The sequence below is a fragment of the Photinus pyralis genome, unplaced genomic scaffold (genome assembly GCF_008802855.1).
Source record: "Photinus pyralis isolate 1611_PpyrPB1 unplaced genomic scaffold, Ppyr1.3 Ppyr1.4_LG9, whole genome shotgun sequence".
Taxonomy (NCBI): Eukaryota; Metazoa; Arthropoda; class Insecta; order Coleoptera; family Lampyridae; genus Photinus; species Photinus pyralis.
The window spans coordinates 20204583-20219684 of record NW_022170878.1 but is presented as its reverse complement, the minus strand read 5'-3'; the positions used below and the strand labels follow the sequence as shown (position 1 = coordinate 20219684).

General features: G+C 37.3%; 4 protein-coding genes and 2 long non-coding RNA genes across 8 annotated transcripts; 2 read left to right on the top strand and 4 right to left on the bottom strand.

Moving 5' to 3' along the window:
• Positions 1-2289: 2289 nt before the first annotated feature.
• On the bottom strand, positions 2290-5551 carry LOC116181282 (D-beta-hydroxybutyrate dehydrogenase, mitochondrial). The gene is made up of 3 exons (XM_031501591.1): positions 4850-5551; positions 4650-4802; positions 2290-2818 (listed from the first exon to the last, which is right to left on the bottom strand). The coding sequence occupies exons 1-3, from the start codon at positions 5310-5312 to the stop codon at positions 2319-2321; spliced, it is 1116 nt and encodes a 371-aa protein (XP_031357451.1). The 5' UTR covers positions 5313-5551; the 3' UTR covers positions 2290-2318.
• On the top strand, positions 5370-5738 carry LOC116181283. Its single transcript, XR_004147229.1, has 2 exons — positions 5370-5500; positions 5551-5738. It is a non-coding gene; the product is annotated as an uncharacterized LOC116181283 (long non-coding RNA).
• A 3135-nt stretch (positions 5739-8873) lies between these two features.
• LOC116180863 lies at positions 8874-9847 on the bottom strand. The gene is made up of 2 exons (XR_004147173.1): positions 9711-9847; positions 8874-9064 (listed from the first exon to the last, which is right to left on the bottom strand). It is a non-coding gene; the product is annotated as an uncharacterized LOC116180863 (long non-coding RNA).
• Positions 9848-9921: 74 nt separating this feature from the next.
• On the top strand, positions 9922-11009 carry LOC116180861 (ribosomal RNA processing protein 36 homolog). Of its 3 annotated transcripts, XM_031501025.1 has the most exons (5): positions 9922-10023; positions 10173-10229; positions 10276-10671; positions 10714-10831; positions 10876-11009. In XM_031501025.1, exons 2-5 carry the CDS (start codon positions 10191-10193, stop codon positions 10995-10997), a joined length of 675 nt encoding a protein of 224 aa, XP_031356885.1. In that variant the 5' UTR covers positions 9922-10023; positions 10173-10190; the 3' UTR covers positions 10998-11009. The 3 variants fall into 3 exon arrangements, with proteins under 3 accessions (XP_031356885.1, XP_031356886.1, XP_031356884.1); XM_031501026.1 differs by lacking the exon at positions 10173-10229 and having other exon boundaries at positions 10005-10023; XM_031501024.1 differs by lacking the exon at positions 9922-10023 and having other exon boundaries at positions 10089-10229.
• LOC116180862 (39S ribosomal protein L11, mitochondrial) lies at positions 10995-11830 on the bottom strand. Its single transcript, XM_031501027.1, has 3 exons — positions 11615-11830; positions 11379-11568; positions 10995-11328 (listed from the first exon to the last, which is right to left on the bottom strand). The coding sequence occupies exons 1-3, from the start codon at positions 11741-11743 to the stop codon at positions 11063-11065; spliced, it is 585 nt and encodes a 194-aa protein (XP_031356887.1). The 5' UTR covers positions 11744-11830; the 3' UTR covers positions 10995-11062.
• Positions 11831-12393: 563 nt separating this feature from the next.
• Positions 12394-14777, bottom strand: LOC116180059. The gene is made up of 2 exons (XM_031499888.1): positions 14309-14777; positions 12394-14260 (listed from the first exon to the last, which is right to left on the bottom strand). The coding sequence occupies exons 1-2, from the start codon at positions 14650-14652 to the stop codon at positions 12394-12396; spliced, it is 2211 nt and encodes a 736-aa protein (XP_031355748.1). The 5' UTR covers positions 14653-14777.
• Between the last annotated feature and the right edge of the window lie 325 nt (positions 14778-15102).

Below are 15102 nucleotides of genomic sequence, written 5' to 3'. Positions count from 1 at the left end.
CTTTTGTTTTGACATCACCAATGGATAAATTTCTTGCAGATGTCTTAATCGCCCTTTGTGAGTACCCTCTTCCGACAATCCGTTCTTGAGATATAAGGGAATATACCCAATCACGACAAGAGGTCGAGGAGGAAGACTATGGTTGGTAGAAACTTCCTTTCGTTGAGACCTTTCATTAGAGTACCATGAAAGATAAAACTAGTTCCACTCCCCCCCCTCACCCCCCATCCCGTACTTTGATAAGAGAACAGAAAGAAGGACAGTAGTTGGTAGAAAACGGTTCCTTTCGTTGAGACCTTTAATTAGAATGCAATGAGATATAAAATTAATTTTTAACCCCCCCACCTGTAAAGTATAAAGTACCGTGAGGTGCAATTATTTTGTGTTAGAGAATTGCCGTTGGCAGAAGAGAGTTGGATCAAACGCCTGAAAATTAGAACAGGGTGGTTATATATTTTGGAGTGACACTTTAATAATCATAATCGAACGTGTATTCTTGTCAGAGAAATTTCGTGCGAATACGTTACCGAACAACTGCATAAATCTTAACCCTGCGAATTAATGTTTTGGTGGCCCTCAAGTACAAAGGATAATATGCGAATTAGAAACTATTACAATAAATACGAACAATAGCGGAAGATTTAAACGAAATTAAATTCTGTAACCCTAACAACTAAATAAGAATGGACTTATTTTTTGCTCACGTGTGAAGCGGTAAGTAAATTTGCGGGTTTCCTAGTTTCCGTAACTTGAACTGCCAATCAAAGATGCCATTCGATATTCATTATACGAGACCTAAGAATTTGTATCGATTTTCCTGTTCAACAGTTGATCAATCAGTATTACGACATTGGTACTAAAAATGAATTACGCCAGTAATTAACTTATTTATTAAAGGAAGAACGCCAAGAGAATTGTCACAACGCTTTATACCAACCACTGTGACCCAGCTCTTTTTTCGCCTGTCCGCCGCACTTGACCGGTTATTCCCGCCGTTTTTGATCCCCCGTGCAACATTCGGTCTTCCCGAAACTGTTAATGTCTTATCTAGCAGACTAACTCAAGATCCTATCGATCTCTGCGACTCAACTCGGCCGGAGGATTTGCCGAGTGAATAGTGTTATTTATGACCAAAATTATTTCGCGAGATGTTCGTCCCACGTGTTTTCCGCCTGGACATCTTGTTGTACACACCTCAACTATGGTTCTATTTTGCCTTTCCACCTGGTTCTGCACGTTCCTATAAAGTCTTTCTCCGCCGTAAACTTCTTGAACAGCTACTCGTAAACGCCAGACCTTGATCACTGGCTATTCGCCGTGGGTACCTATTCAAAATCTCCAAACATTTCTTTCAACTTTACAACTTTACTGACTGACTTCGTTATGCAATGGTTAATCGTAACGTCTTGGTCGGTTTCGCCAGTACACGTTTGGTGCATCCGTCTATCAACATTAATATGTAGCTACATATACTCCTTGGTACTCTTAACGAAATGTTCTAACCTAAGTGACTAATGTGGATCGCATCCTTAGCCCTACCCAGAACTATCCTCTGCAAATGCACAATTCAAACACAATCGCACATATTTAGGTACAGTAGGTATAAATATTACTTTAATTTACCATCCAGCTTTAGCTACATCCAGGCAATCACGCGACTGCGATTACATCGCAAAATCCCAGATCTTTCCATACAAGGAGAATTCCACTACGTTTATCACCAGAATAGTTTTCTTTATTTAAAATACGAGAAAAAATGCATATGAAACTGTTATAACAAATACAAATAAATAATTATTCATAGAAGACCGATTTGAATTGTTGCATCTATGCCCTTCACATATGCAAATAACCGTTGTAGCTTGATAATGTTCAGATGATTTTCCAACCATGCAACCTTCTCTTAACTCGTTACCCTTGTCATCAAGCACATCTGCACATCCACGGTGGGTTATAGCATATCCATGGTATTTGTACACAATTTTTACACAAAAAGCTAACCGTGACGCAGGGCACTGAAAGAGTAAACTGTGCTTTTGCTCAGGTGAAGCGAGCTTCAAGTATGAAGAATCACAAGTCGATTGACTCTGGCGACTGTCCCCTTCACATTGAAAACACACTAAATGCTCCATGTGTTCTATGTCCGGATCTGCATTAAAAATTGATTCAACAGCATATGTAGAAGTTATCTGTACTATAAATATGAAAACGATAATAACACTGTTCGCGCACATTTGTTAACTCTTATTTAATAATCAAATGGCATAAGTCATTTAAATGAAGTACACATTTTCTTGTTTCAGGTATATTGATTGTCGTTAAATGACGCTGTAGGAGGGCATCTGCATAAACTTTGTTATTAAAAAGTCTCTAACATTAATGGGGGTACACTTAAATAACGTATGGTATACACCGTAACGGAAAGATTCGTTGATATAAATCGGTGATGGTGGCCATTCCAAAAGTGCCTTCTCAAACTTTTCATACAGACTTGAATCAATAATCTTCCTAATACTTCTAGTGCCGCCAATCGCGTTTAAATAATTATTATAGCGATTAAAATAATCCCCATAAAACTCCAGTTGTTCCTTGTTAAAGGCGTTATACATTTCCAGGCAGTTCTCGACTTGAGTGCCCATGATGTTGCTTTGCGTTATGAACGATCCGGGTATAAACAACACGACTCTGACTCCATATTTCCGCAACTCAATGCGTAAGGCATCATTCCACCCTTTCAAAGCTGCTTTTGTAGCGCCGTATACTGACAGGCCAGGCAGTGATGCCAAGGCACAGTGACTCGATATATTTATTAATCGGGCTAAAAAATGTCAATTGTAGATTATTTTCAAAATAGACTGGCAGATAATGACACTATTTGAAAAACAATATTATTTCAACGATCTTTAAATCCCAACTACATATCCATCAAATTTTACAGATATTTATAGGTGAAAAATCATCATAAACCAAACGGTTCGGTGGGTGCAAAGGTGTTGAAAGGCGCGTGTGAACTTGTAACAAAAGGCTAGATGATTGAACAATTGACATGTAGAAGAATATTTAAATTGGAGATTTCTATTGCTCCCACTGCCAATTGCGAAAAATAAAAAAGCTACTGAACTTCACCAAGAGCTGTGTAGTGTTGATGGTGAAAACATTATGTCAAGGAAGGAAGGTTTCTCCTTGGCACCATCCGTTGAAGAGAGTACATCATTAAACGACGAACGAGGCCGCTGCCCTTCCACTTCCGGTCGTCGAAAAGTTTTCGTTATTTTCGACATTTCCAATTAACTACATACCAGATACCAAATTTCGTCGAAATCAGAATTTTTTTTCGCACCCCCAAGTAGGGGTGCGCCCTTCCGTCGTACGAATTTTGGAAAAAAAAGTTTCAAAATCGGATAGGGCATACCCGAAAACCTATTCAAAGACCCATCTTTGTAACTCTTATGGTTGCTAAGAAAAAAATTAAAGAAGAAATCCAAATTTCACCACTTCTTTGGGGGTGACTTACAAACGAAACACGTTGGACCCTCGGTTTATTTGGAAAAGTGCTTATCTGGATCCCCTCTCTATCACCCGATTTTTACATGCGGTCATGTAACACCCTGTATTTTATTGAAGAATTGGAAAGTACTTCAAACATTCTGCTACTCCGAATTTAAATATCAGAATTCAGATGGCATTTGTGATTATGAACATCTGATCTTCAATCGTGCAGCGTCTTTGCAGGTATTCGGGAATTCTGGAGAAGAAACTTTCTGTTTGGTAAATAAGCAATTTGAATCCTGTTTTAACATCACCCCCGAATTGATCACTAGCGATTTCCCTGTCGTGTGTGTATGAATGTGATACATCTACAATCTACCTGTTATAAAATTCAGGACAAGCGTTGAGTGAAATATTTCACTCAACGGTACAAGTGAGCAACGGTACAAGTGAGTCATAAATAATAATTATTGTCGATCAGATGTTTAAGGACTATTATAAATTCATTATCAATTAATTTTAAATAAAAAACACGTAATTAAATATACGTTACAGTCCTTTGCTTTTATGAGCTTGTGTACAGTTTGTATAATGGATCTTCGATTTGTTCTAAGAAACCGACAAGGAAACAGTGTTTTGTTTCAGTCAGTCGCTTAGCGATCCAAGATTTATGGTAACTTGACGCGTGTCTGTACTGATTTCATTTCATACCGATCGGCTTTTGTTGCCGATCAAAGAAGATCTATTATATACAAACTGTTAAGAAATGTAAAAGTATGATTGGGTTCAATTATATGATGATAGATAGTCCAATGTGTAGGGCATGTATCACCAAAGGTATCACTTCAATGTAGCGTAAAACAAAAAAATTGATTTGGCTAGCACACCATATATAATACCATAATACAACACAAATTATACTATGATAATACTCTTCCAGTCTTCCACTACGGCAATTTTCACATTTTTTGTAAGAGAATGAAACAGAGCTGTCCCATCCTCCCCTAAGTTACGCTAACTCTTTCGCGACTACCCTATCTTGTGGATACCAAAGTTTACCATTTCTTACTATTTGGTTTATGATGATTTGATGTATCCGCGCGCAAAATTATTGTGTCATTTATTTTCTGTTCCAGTCTAGCAAGTACCTGCTTACTTACCTTTGTGAGATCTCAGTAGCGGTAGAAAGGCTTTCGTTAGACGAAGTGTACCGTATAAATTAACATCGAGCTGCTTCTCAATAAGTTTGTCGGTTAGCCATTCAAATTCACCGAACACCATAACGCCAACATTATTAACCAAGGCCCAGAATTCTAAAATTTACATTACAGTACATCTTACAAACTGAAAACCTACTTACGATAATCGGGGTTGCTTTTTAACACTTTGGCCACAAAATCGAGTGCGACCTCAACACTTGTTGGCCTGGTGATATCCAGCTCGACGTGCGTAATTTTCTCGCCAAATAACGTTCGTAAAGTTTGCGCGCCTTTCGATTCCAAACTTAAACATCCCGCCAAAACGGTAAATCCCATATCGCAGGCGTGCTGCGCGAACGAAAACCCCAAGCCAGAATCACAACCCGTTATCAATATAACCTTCTTGCGGGACGGTTTCAGCATTTCTTTCGTTTGAAAGGTGAACAGTAGACAACCGACAGTTATTGTTGTTACCAGTAACGTTCTTAACGTTGCGTTAGTTTTTAATCCGTGGTTAACCAAAATAACGATGCCGGATACACCGCTACCGACGGCAATAAAGATTTCATTTACCACTTCGAAGGTAGTTAATGCCACCGTTGATAAAGAAAACGAAGACCCCATTCTTGCGTGAGCTTCTTTTACATAATTAATTTGTATGTAACACAAAATATCCACAAACCGATAACCTTTTTCGAGAAGCTGCTAGTGCGTAATGCGTTTCAGTTGTGCCTACATAGCGGGGGTGCATGTAAATTTACCCATGCAAGTTTTAAAATTTAAACTACGAATTTTATATGGATGAGGAGATTGTAATATATGTGACATTGACATATGGTGTTATATCAAATTTACATTTAAGGTTACAATTTTAAATCTGAAATTACGTCATATCCACATTAGTATACGGAGAGCTGTATTTTGGATGCTAAAATTTCCTTAAGCCCCGTTTACACACAAATAGCTTATGATAATAATACCTAATAATAACCATTTAATGTCCTACAGAAATACATCCCAATTACAGGACATATACGCGTTAATTGCCTGGTAAGTGCACACAAAGTAAATTAAATTAAATAAATTTCTAAAATAAAAATAACTAAAAATAATAACAATTCGTTTTAGAAAACATACTTTAAATTAGCACATGAAGAAGGGAAAAAGAAACTAAAGATTGTTCATTATATTTATACAGCGACGTCGGAAGTGAATAACGGTTGGGGGAGCAAAAATCAGCGACCATGGAGTCTGAAAGGTCCCTCCCATGCAAAATTGTGTACGAGTTAATGCAAAGCAGTGGCTTTTTTAAGTGACCCTGAAACATGTTTATTTAATCAATCAAATAATGTATTTCTGAAAGAAAAGTTTTGAAAAAAAATTAAAAAAGTGTCGGAGGATGTCTAGTTATATGCAAATGAGCATCTCAGAGACGCTTGACTCGATTGAGAAAACCATAGCCATACATCATTAATATTTTATTTAAAAAATAATGAAGAACTAGAACATACAAAAGTTACAAAAAAAATTTCCTATTTATTGCACTATATTGAGCATTGTAAAGAAAAGCAAGTATACAAAATTAAATATATCCAAAAATGTTCCGCTTTTCCGCAGTTTTGCTGGCAAATCTTTTCAATACGGGGTGTTTACGGTCTTCTCTGTATCATTTTAAGGGGCGGCAGTGCAGCTCAAAAGGAGTCGAAAAACCCCAAAACACCTTAGTAAAATTTATTTAATAAGCGAGATAACATTTGTTTTATTTTTTACATTAAACGATTAATCTGTGTACAAATCTAGCAATCTACTACTTAATCAACATTGTCCACTTAAATTATTTTTTACTAAAGTGTTTTGGGGTTTGTCGACTCCTTTTGAGCTGCACTTCCGCCACTTAAAACGATACAGGGAAGACCGTAAACACCCTGTATATCCTCTACTTCTACACTTTTTGTAATTTCTGCCTGCACATGCAGTAGAAGACGCTTTTGAGTGATTTATCTACTCATTCTTAGAGGGGGCGCGGCCCCCCTTGTGTAATAACTGAGGAAGCGACTCGCCCCCTCTGACCCATACTTTCGACGTCGCTGTATTTATAATATCAACGAGTCTATGAAATTGGATGTCGCCGAGAAAAGATAATTATTAAAAAGCCTAACCATATTAAACAAAGGAGAGTTGCGCAAAAGATCTGTGCGAGCAGCGGGAGTGTAAAATGTTGTGGAGTTTCTGGAAGTGTAAGATGGAACATGAAAAAATAAACAAGCTAGGCTAGAAAATCGGGACAGTCAACTAAATTGTGTAGAAGTATATATAAAAAAGTTACAGTAGATTGATTTCGTCGAACCTCTAGTGATTAAAAGTCGAATCTGGGGCATAATAAACTCTGATGAAATCCTCTTGGAGGATAGTTACGGTCCAGTCTATATACTAGAAACTTTAAAAATTTACGCTGAAGTAACTCTAGCTTATCTTTTTGGTTACGATGCAACGGGCTCCAAATGACAGCACAATATTCCAACTTTGTGCGAACTAACGAAAAGTACAGGCATTTTAGTGCTTCAATATTTGAAAACGATTTACAGCTCCGTAGAATAAAACCTAGCGTTGAAGTAGCAGATTTACAAATATTGTTGATATGATGGTTAAACGTGAACTCGCTGTCAAAGTAAACACCCAAATCTTTAATGATATCTGCTCTAGTAAGTATAGTAGAATTAACACTGTAATCAAATATATACGGTTTAAATTTGCGACTGAAAGTAACCACTTTGCACTTATTAATATTTAGAGATAAGCCGTTCATAACACACCAGTCACTAAGAACATCAAGTTGCCGTTGAACAAGCGCACAATCGGTCGTTGATGAAATAGATGCGTAGATTTTGAAATCGTCAGCAAAGAGTAAATTATTAGTAGGTAACCAGTCGTTTCGGTAAGTCGTTTATGAATAATAAAAACAGTAGGGGACCCAGATTCGACCCCTGAGGCACCCCAGAAGTAGCAGTAATGGCGAAGGAAGAATGATACAATTTATCTGCGCCGACAAGACATGTATAAACATCAAGTTGGAGCAATTATTAGAACCGAGTAACGACTGAGGACGGAGCTAAAAGACTGCCGTTGCTGACCATATATTTTCTCATACATATATATACCTACTATGTACGAGGGAGCATCTTTATGTAATCTACTTAGTCACGAAAACTATGACAAAACGCAATAATTTTTAACTGTCAAACGCTTCAGCGACAGATTTTTCTAATTCCGATAGAGGTTTGTACGTTTAAAAGTAGGCGATGTAAAACTTGATCAGAGAAGCATTATAAAATTGTTGACTAAAGAGCGTATAAGCCCAAAAATATCCACGAAGCACAGATTATCTGTAATCGAGGTTGATAGTCAGAGCACGTGGGCTAGTGAAAAGAACTTTACAGTGATCGTATAATTAGCCCCGCGGTATAACAATATTCTTACACCATGATTAGCCCTCAAGCAACCTTACAACCTAATTACATAATTAATTGTGATTATTGTTTAGTGATCCATTAAATCGATCCACCACTGCTTTCAAATAAATGACATTTGGTATTGTCACCAACTTTATAAATATTTAGTTTTGCGGGAAATTCAAACTGTCCGTAGTCATTTTGGATCACCTCTTACGTCATAAGGTTCGTAAAATTTCCGCAGCCCGTGCGCAATTTTTATACTCACCTGTAATACGCAAATTACAATCGAATTACGTATTACTAATACCTCCGTGGATTTGGAAATGAAAATAAGCCAAAACGACGTCTGTGTACAGTTTCGACATTTGTATTATAGATAATTCAGTTTCAAACCTACATGATCTATTCTAATTATTAACAAGCGATTTTATGATTTTGGACTTTCTGTTCGTTCGTCTGCAGACGTTATAACTCACTAACGGTTTCGTTTTTGGCAGTCAATGGTCAAAGGACTAATTGATTAAATTTTGGTCAATATTCGACAACCGGAAGTGACTTTGTCGCTCGTTGTTTATATTGGTGCGCATTACGCACGGGTGTGCGCAGAGTGTCGGTATTACAAATAATAGGTGTGTTAGGCCAGATTATACCAATATTTAACAACAGAAGGGGTTTCACAATACATCAAGTGGTAGGTACAAATCAAATTACAACACTTAATTAAGGAAGTAGGTAATATTTATAATACTTGATTTAATATATTAAAGTAACAATTTTTAATTCATAAACCTATACAATATATTACATAACGGACTAATGCATTCACCATTCACTTTAGACACTTTTCTTTTCATTTGGTGGAGTCTCCGTAGGAGCAGAACTTGAAAAAGTTTCAACTGTCTTGTTCTTCATATACCTGAGAGCCTGAAAATGAATATCTCTGTTAACAAATGATTTTTAATATTATTCATTGTTACTTATTACAACTTACTACAAAAAGGAAATACTTTAAACAATGCTAGAGCCTAAACAATGGCAATAGTCAACACTCGATGATTACATGAGGGACACATGGGTTATGTGGTCGTTAATGACATTGACATCAAAACATCCATTTAATACAGTTTTCTTTTCTTCATTTGGTTCAAACTAAATTGTATGACGACAAAGACCTATGCCATAATATCAAAGTGAAAATGAATGTAGAAGTGTGGTTCACGAGACACATTGGCCCGTATGAATAAAAGTAAGCAAATGCTTATACTTGCAAAATTCAAAGTAAATACTCGTAAGTGCTCCTTCGCACTGAGCGACTTAGCAGCGCTTCTAAGCAGAAGGACAGGAGGCAGTGCAGCGCTGCTAAACCATGCTAAACAGACCAGTATGAAGGAGCAGTTACGAGTATTTACTTTGAATTTTGCAAGTATAAGCATTTGCTTACTTTTATCCATACGGGCCATTATTATACCTTTAACTAAATACTTTGTACTACTAAGTACTACTGAAAATAAAAATTGTTAAATTACAATTTATACACACTGAAAATCCATCTGGGTTTCCGACTACTCACAAGCACAACAGGCATGTTTTTCCTTTCCGACTCTGACACCAAATAAGGAACATGTTGTATTCTATACCAAGTCCAATGAATTGCAACAATTAGAATTACACCAGCAACCAACGGTACTTTGTCGCTGAAATAATTACGTAATTTGGATAATACCATTATATTTGGGCCTATTTTCAAAATCAAACTGATTGATACAATAACATCAGAATGTAGTTGCTGTACCAACCACGGGAATATACAGTGTCATCCACAAGTTGAAATATCTTCAAAATTGAAACTGAACGGATATTTTTAGATTAAAGTTTAAAAAAAAGTAAGAGTAACTAATGAGTAATCACAATATTTATCCAATATATTTATCACCTAGCTAGTACTAATACCCAGAACATTTTTGGAACTTCTGGCGACGTAATCCCTTTCTTAACCTAAAAAAATTAACGTGTACTTTTGGTTTATTTACAGTTTTAGTTTTCATAAGAAATGGAAGATTTAAACTTAGAAGAAAATGATACTGAAAGAGTAAATTATCTAACTATTGCAATTTATACAAATTCAATACTTTTAGCAATCCGTTCGAGAGAAATTATCCACCATGAGTTTTGAAGAGCTTATCAAACTCAAAGAAGAGATTGGCGCAAAGGAGTACAATAATATTGTATTACCGCCAAATGAAAAATCGAAAGCCCCACGTTCATTCAAAAGAGAAAATAAAAATCGCCCGCGTGAGAGAAGTTCGAAGATACCTGTTAGTCGCCTACAAATGGAAAACACCAAAAAACCCAACTCCAGGGATCCAAGATTTGATCCACTGTGTGGAAATTACGATGAAAAGATCTTTAGGACAAATTACAAATTTGTCAAAGACATTCGGATGAAAGAACGCGAACAACTAGCAAAAGAGCTTAAAAAAGAAAAGGATCCCGATAAGAAACATAAAATTAAGCTACTGATACAAAGAATGGTAGGTGTTGCATACTGGTGCACTTGCTAAGTCATGTTTTAGGATAATCAAAATCGTGAGTATGACAAACGTGACAAGCAAAGAGAAACTCAAGAGGGAGAGCGTAAAGTAATAAGACAAACCTTAAGAAAAGGACAAAAACCAGTCTTTAAAAAGAAATGTGAGGCTTTTTTTATTAATATCTTAAGTAATATTTGTTTTCAGCTGAAAAACGATTGGAAAACCTAATTAGTAAATATGAGGATTTAAAAAGTACAAATAAGTTACAAAAACACATGGAGAAACGTTACAAAAAATTGGCACAAAAAGAAAGAAAAAATAAATAGTCTTAATTTAAACGTATTTATTCTATAACAAAAACTACAAATACACACAATCTGTGAACAATCTATCAACCTGTTCGCAACAGTTTTGCTTCTTTCTTTTCTTGTAATTCTTTTTTCTGTTGCTCTACAATTACTGCTCGCTCTTTTAAAAACTCTCCATATTCTTTCGCATCCAAATCCTTTACAACCTGCAGTCCCAAAGATCGAGCTATACCGCATAACATTAAACACACATATTCAAGAGTACGTATTTGTAAAGGAGGATCTTGTATCTTAATCTTTGCAATTTCGTAGATGTGTTTTAAAGATACCTTCCCTGACACTTCGTGACCTGATAAAGAAACTATAATAACCCAACATATGAGACGAAAAGTAACGAACCAACTTTCATAGCGCCTCGCTGTATACCTGCCGCTTGTTTTAGAAAGTATGTAGCTGGGGGCTTGTGAATCACTAGCTCATAACTACGATCTGGGTGGACGTATACACGTGTTGGTAATGGTATACCTTCCTTAATATCGCTAGTCCTTTCATTAAAGTCTTTACAAAAAGCGGCTATGTTGATGCCTCTCTACAATTAACAAGTTAAATTCGGAGAATATGGGATGTTTCTGTACTTGTCCGAGCATTGGACCGAGTGGAGGTCCGGCTGCAGCCAATCCTGCTGGAATATTGGTTTTCAGTATTCCATGTTGAACTTTTTCAACGACTTTCTTTGCTGTTTTTAATCGAGCAGTTTTAGACATATTGCCTTTATTTTAGTCTAATTCTGTTATTAAAATTACTTTATGAACATAACCTAAAATTAAACGAGTGTTGAACTATTCTGCTTTCGTAAGAACTACTATGCAGTGCATCTACTAAAAGTTTTAAGAACTACAAAGATTTCTATGATTTGAAACCCTTTGTATGTAAATGCGTAATTATACAGTGTAGGGCACTGTGAGAACATTCACCTCGCCCCTATAATTTTTGAACCGTTCGATAGATTACCATGAAATTTTGAACGATGCTACACGAGACCACTGACGAGACAAGTCTTACTTTTTTGAGTTGAAATAACTGACGTATGTCAACATTTACTGTCCCTCTCTTGTTCTGGGCCCTCAACACGCTTTCGCCCAATTACAGTGACCCGCATACCTAATGCTGGTTAGAAGTGCCCCTGCAGAAGAGGTCTTAAGTTATTCTGTACTACTCCGGTATTTACCTTACGAATTAGGAAAACTGCAGGAAAACCTAATTCAGAGAAGCCGGCAGAATACTTGAAACTGCTCTAAGGAAATTCCCATCTCTGCCACAGATGAAAAATTCTTACCTCGGCCCAGCGTCGAACACCCGACCTCCCGGCTATATAGCCCAACGCTTCAGAGAAAAAAAAACGTAGGTATAGTTGTTACAAGGTGTTTAATCGAACATTTTCAGATGAACTAAAAAGAGGGTCGCTAAGTAACAGACAATTTTCTTCTAAAATTGGTTCCAAAACGTTACCATAATTTGAAGGGCGCAAAGGAACATGTAATAGGGTTGCGTAACCATCATTGCTAAAGTTGTGTTGGTTAACTACACCGCGCCGATCTTCCAAACTCAATTCGTCAAGTAAATCCTGCCTAAAATGGACTTCTGTGCCTTCGTTTCCATTGACAACCGTCGGAATTTGTGAAAATGCACCTTCTTCTTCAATTTGAACATTCTCTTCCGGCTTCGACAATAACGTGTCGCAACCAGCATTAGACGTATTCGGAGTGTTTTCATTGACTAATTTTGATCTAGTCTTAAGTAAAAAATCTAAATAACTCCAGTTTTTCGGTTTTTGTAATGTTAACGTGCTAATGTCGTAACTCAACCCAAAGTAATCGTTAATTCTGTTTTGATGAACGGGTTGGTCCGTATTATCCAGATTCATTGCATATGATCCTACATCATTACCGGTGTAATCTTTCGTTTCTACCATGGTAGTGTTACTGTCTTGATTCTCTTCATTATTTTTTATCAAACGTTTCTTTAATAAAGGAATACGAGAACCAGTGTTGACGTATAGTTTACGGTTGGGGTGTTCTATGTTGCGATTGTATTCATTTGGGTCTATGCAATCCGCATTTTCGTAATTGCGTGGAAAAAATGGTGCCATGTTTTCAGATGACTTATAGCTTTCATCATCTGACGGTTGATTAGATGCCATTGCTTCACATACGGCGGCCATCAATAATTTATGCTCATTGTCGGCAGCGGGCAGACTCTCTGTGTATCCGGCGATCTTCTCAGTAACATCCTTGAGACTTGGAAAACGAGTACGGCGAGGAGTTACCGGCGGCGAGAATAATTTGGGCTTCAGATTATACACTTTGCCGCTAACCGGACTAGAATAAACACCTTTGGCGATGCTAGAAGAAACGGTATTGAAAAAGTCGTTCGCCACACCTTTAAAATTTTGGGTAGGAATTTGCCATGGCTCATTGTCCTCGAGTATATCATTGAACTTGGTTGTTTTGATCTTTGGGCAGCTACTGGATTTGTCTGCCGTTGGTTTTGGATTGTTATTTTGTTTACATTCGCAGGCGCAATTACATTTCAGCTTTTTATGGCGTAGGAAAGGAAATTGAATAATATAATCCTTTACTCGATTGGTACTTCGATGGGGGCATTTACATACATAGTTATCACATTTAGATTCACATGACTGGCGCGCAAAACGTGGGACTAAGCAAACGTTCTGGTTATGGCACCGATGTTTACATGATTTCTTGGTGTATTTTTTCATAGCAGGAGCAAGTTGGCAGTGTTTAGCACAGCTGCGTCTATGGCCAGTTTGTGGCACATTATTCTCGCAGTCTGAGTTAAGACACTTCAGTCGCAGTGATAGGTATTCTAAGCTTTCGCTTGTACTTGGTACACATTTCTTTTTCACGCGATGCTGGCAGACACAAGGGAAACCCTCGTCGCTTGAACTACTTTCGCACAAGTACACCCGACACTTGCTTCTTTTGTTTCCAACAACAATTGTAGACATTGACCTTTGTGTGTGTTCAGAACAACGTCGGCACGGTTTATAGTAACCTCCTCTGTGGTGTGGACGAAGACAAGACTCGGCAGTCGAGGGTGTATCATACATTTCTTGAAGTTGCACCTTCTGCTTCTCTTCAAGCAAGCAATCTCCACGACGACGACCTCTGAAGAGTCTATTACACCATGAGAAGAAATCATCTTGCTTAGGCGGCTTTCTTCTATTGTAATTTCGCCCACGGCCCCAATTGACTGTTTCGCTACAAAAAAGTGCTTAATGCAAATCAAAACTATTTGAGCCGCAATACTTTTTTGTGCGCCCAGGGCAAGGTCTATTATCGATCATCTCATTTCGTTTTTTGACCCAATTCCAGCCCCACCAACGGCAAAACTGCAAATCCCACAGATCATTTTCAGGTGGAGTAAACTGTGGGCAGGGTGGTGGACTGTGAAAGCACGGACACGGATTTCCTGGATTAACACATCTGGAACGACGAATTTGCTCTAAATTTGATGTTGTGGGGCAAGTATATTGTGCAGAATAAGTGTTACGATCCTTCGTTTGCTGCACATTCTGTTCCAAGTCCTCCAAATTTGATTCGCTCATACACTTTCCAGTTTGCTTACGGTTAGAATTAGATTTTTCGTCCATTGAATTTCTTTATCGGGTGCACATTAGAGGTTTATGCTATTTTAAGCTCACATTTGAACATAAAGAATTTTAAAAACGTTATTTACCATTACTTCTAAAATGTAATTGTTCGTGTCATTTTTGCGTCAAAGCACAATGACGTTTTTATTTAAAAAAAAGAGGCCACTTCACCTTACTGTAATGCTATTTTAGAATCTTTCCGTCTAATACTTCACACAAAAAGCAGTTTTAAATGGTCATCTACAATTCAACGACGTGATGATGGAAGGATAGCGTTCTAGATAGGTAGCGTTTCAATAAATTTGAATGAACAGTTTTTAAAACATCACCAAAAAGTATGGTATCGCTCACACTCACTGGAACTATTTACTATAAGTGCTTGCTCTGTGTCCAGAGAGGGTACTTTTAAAGATAAAATAGCAGGTCTGGGCGAAACATGACTGTCGGTGT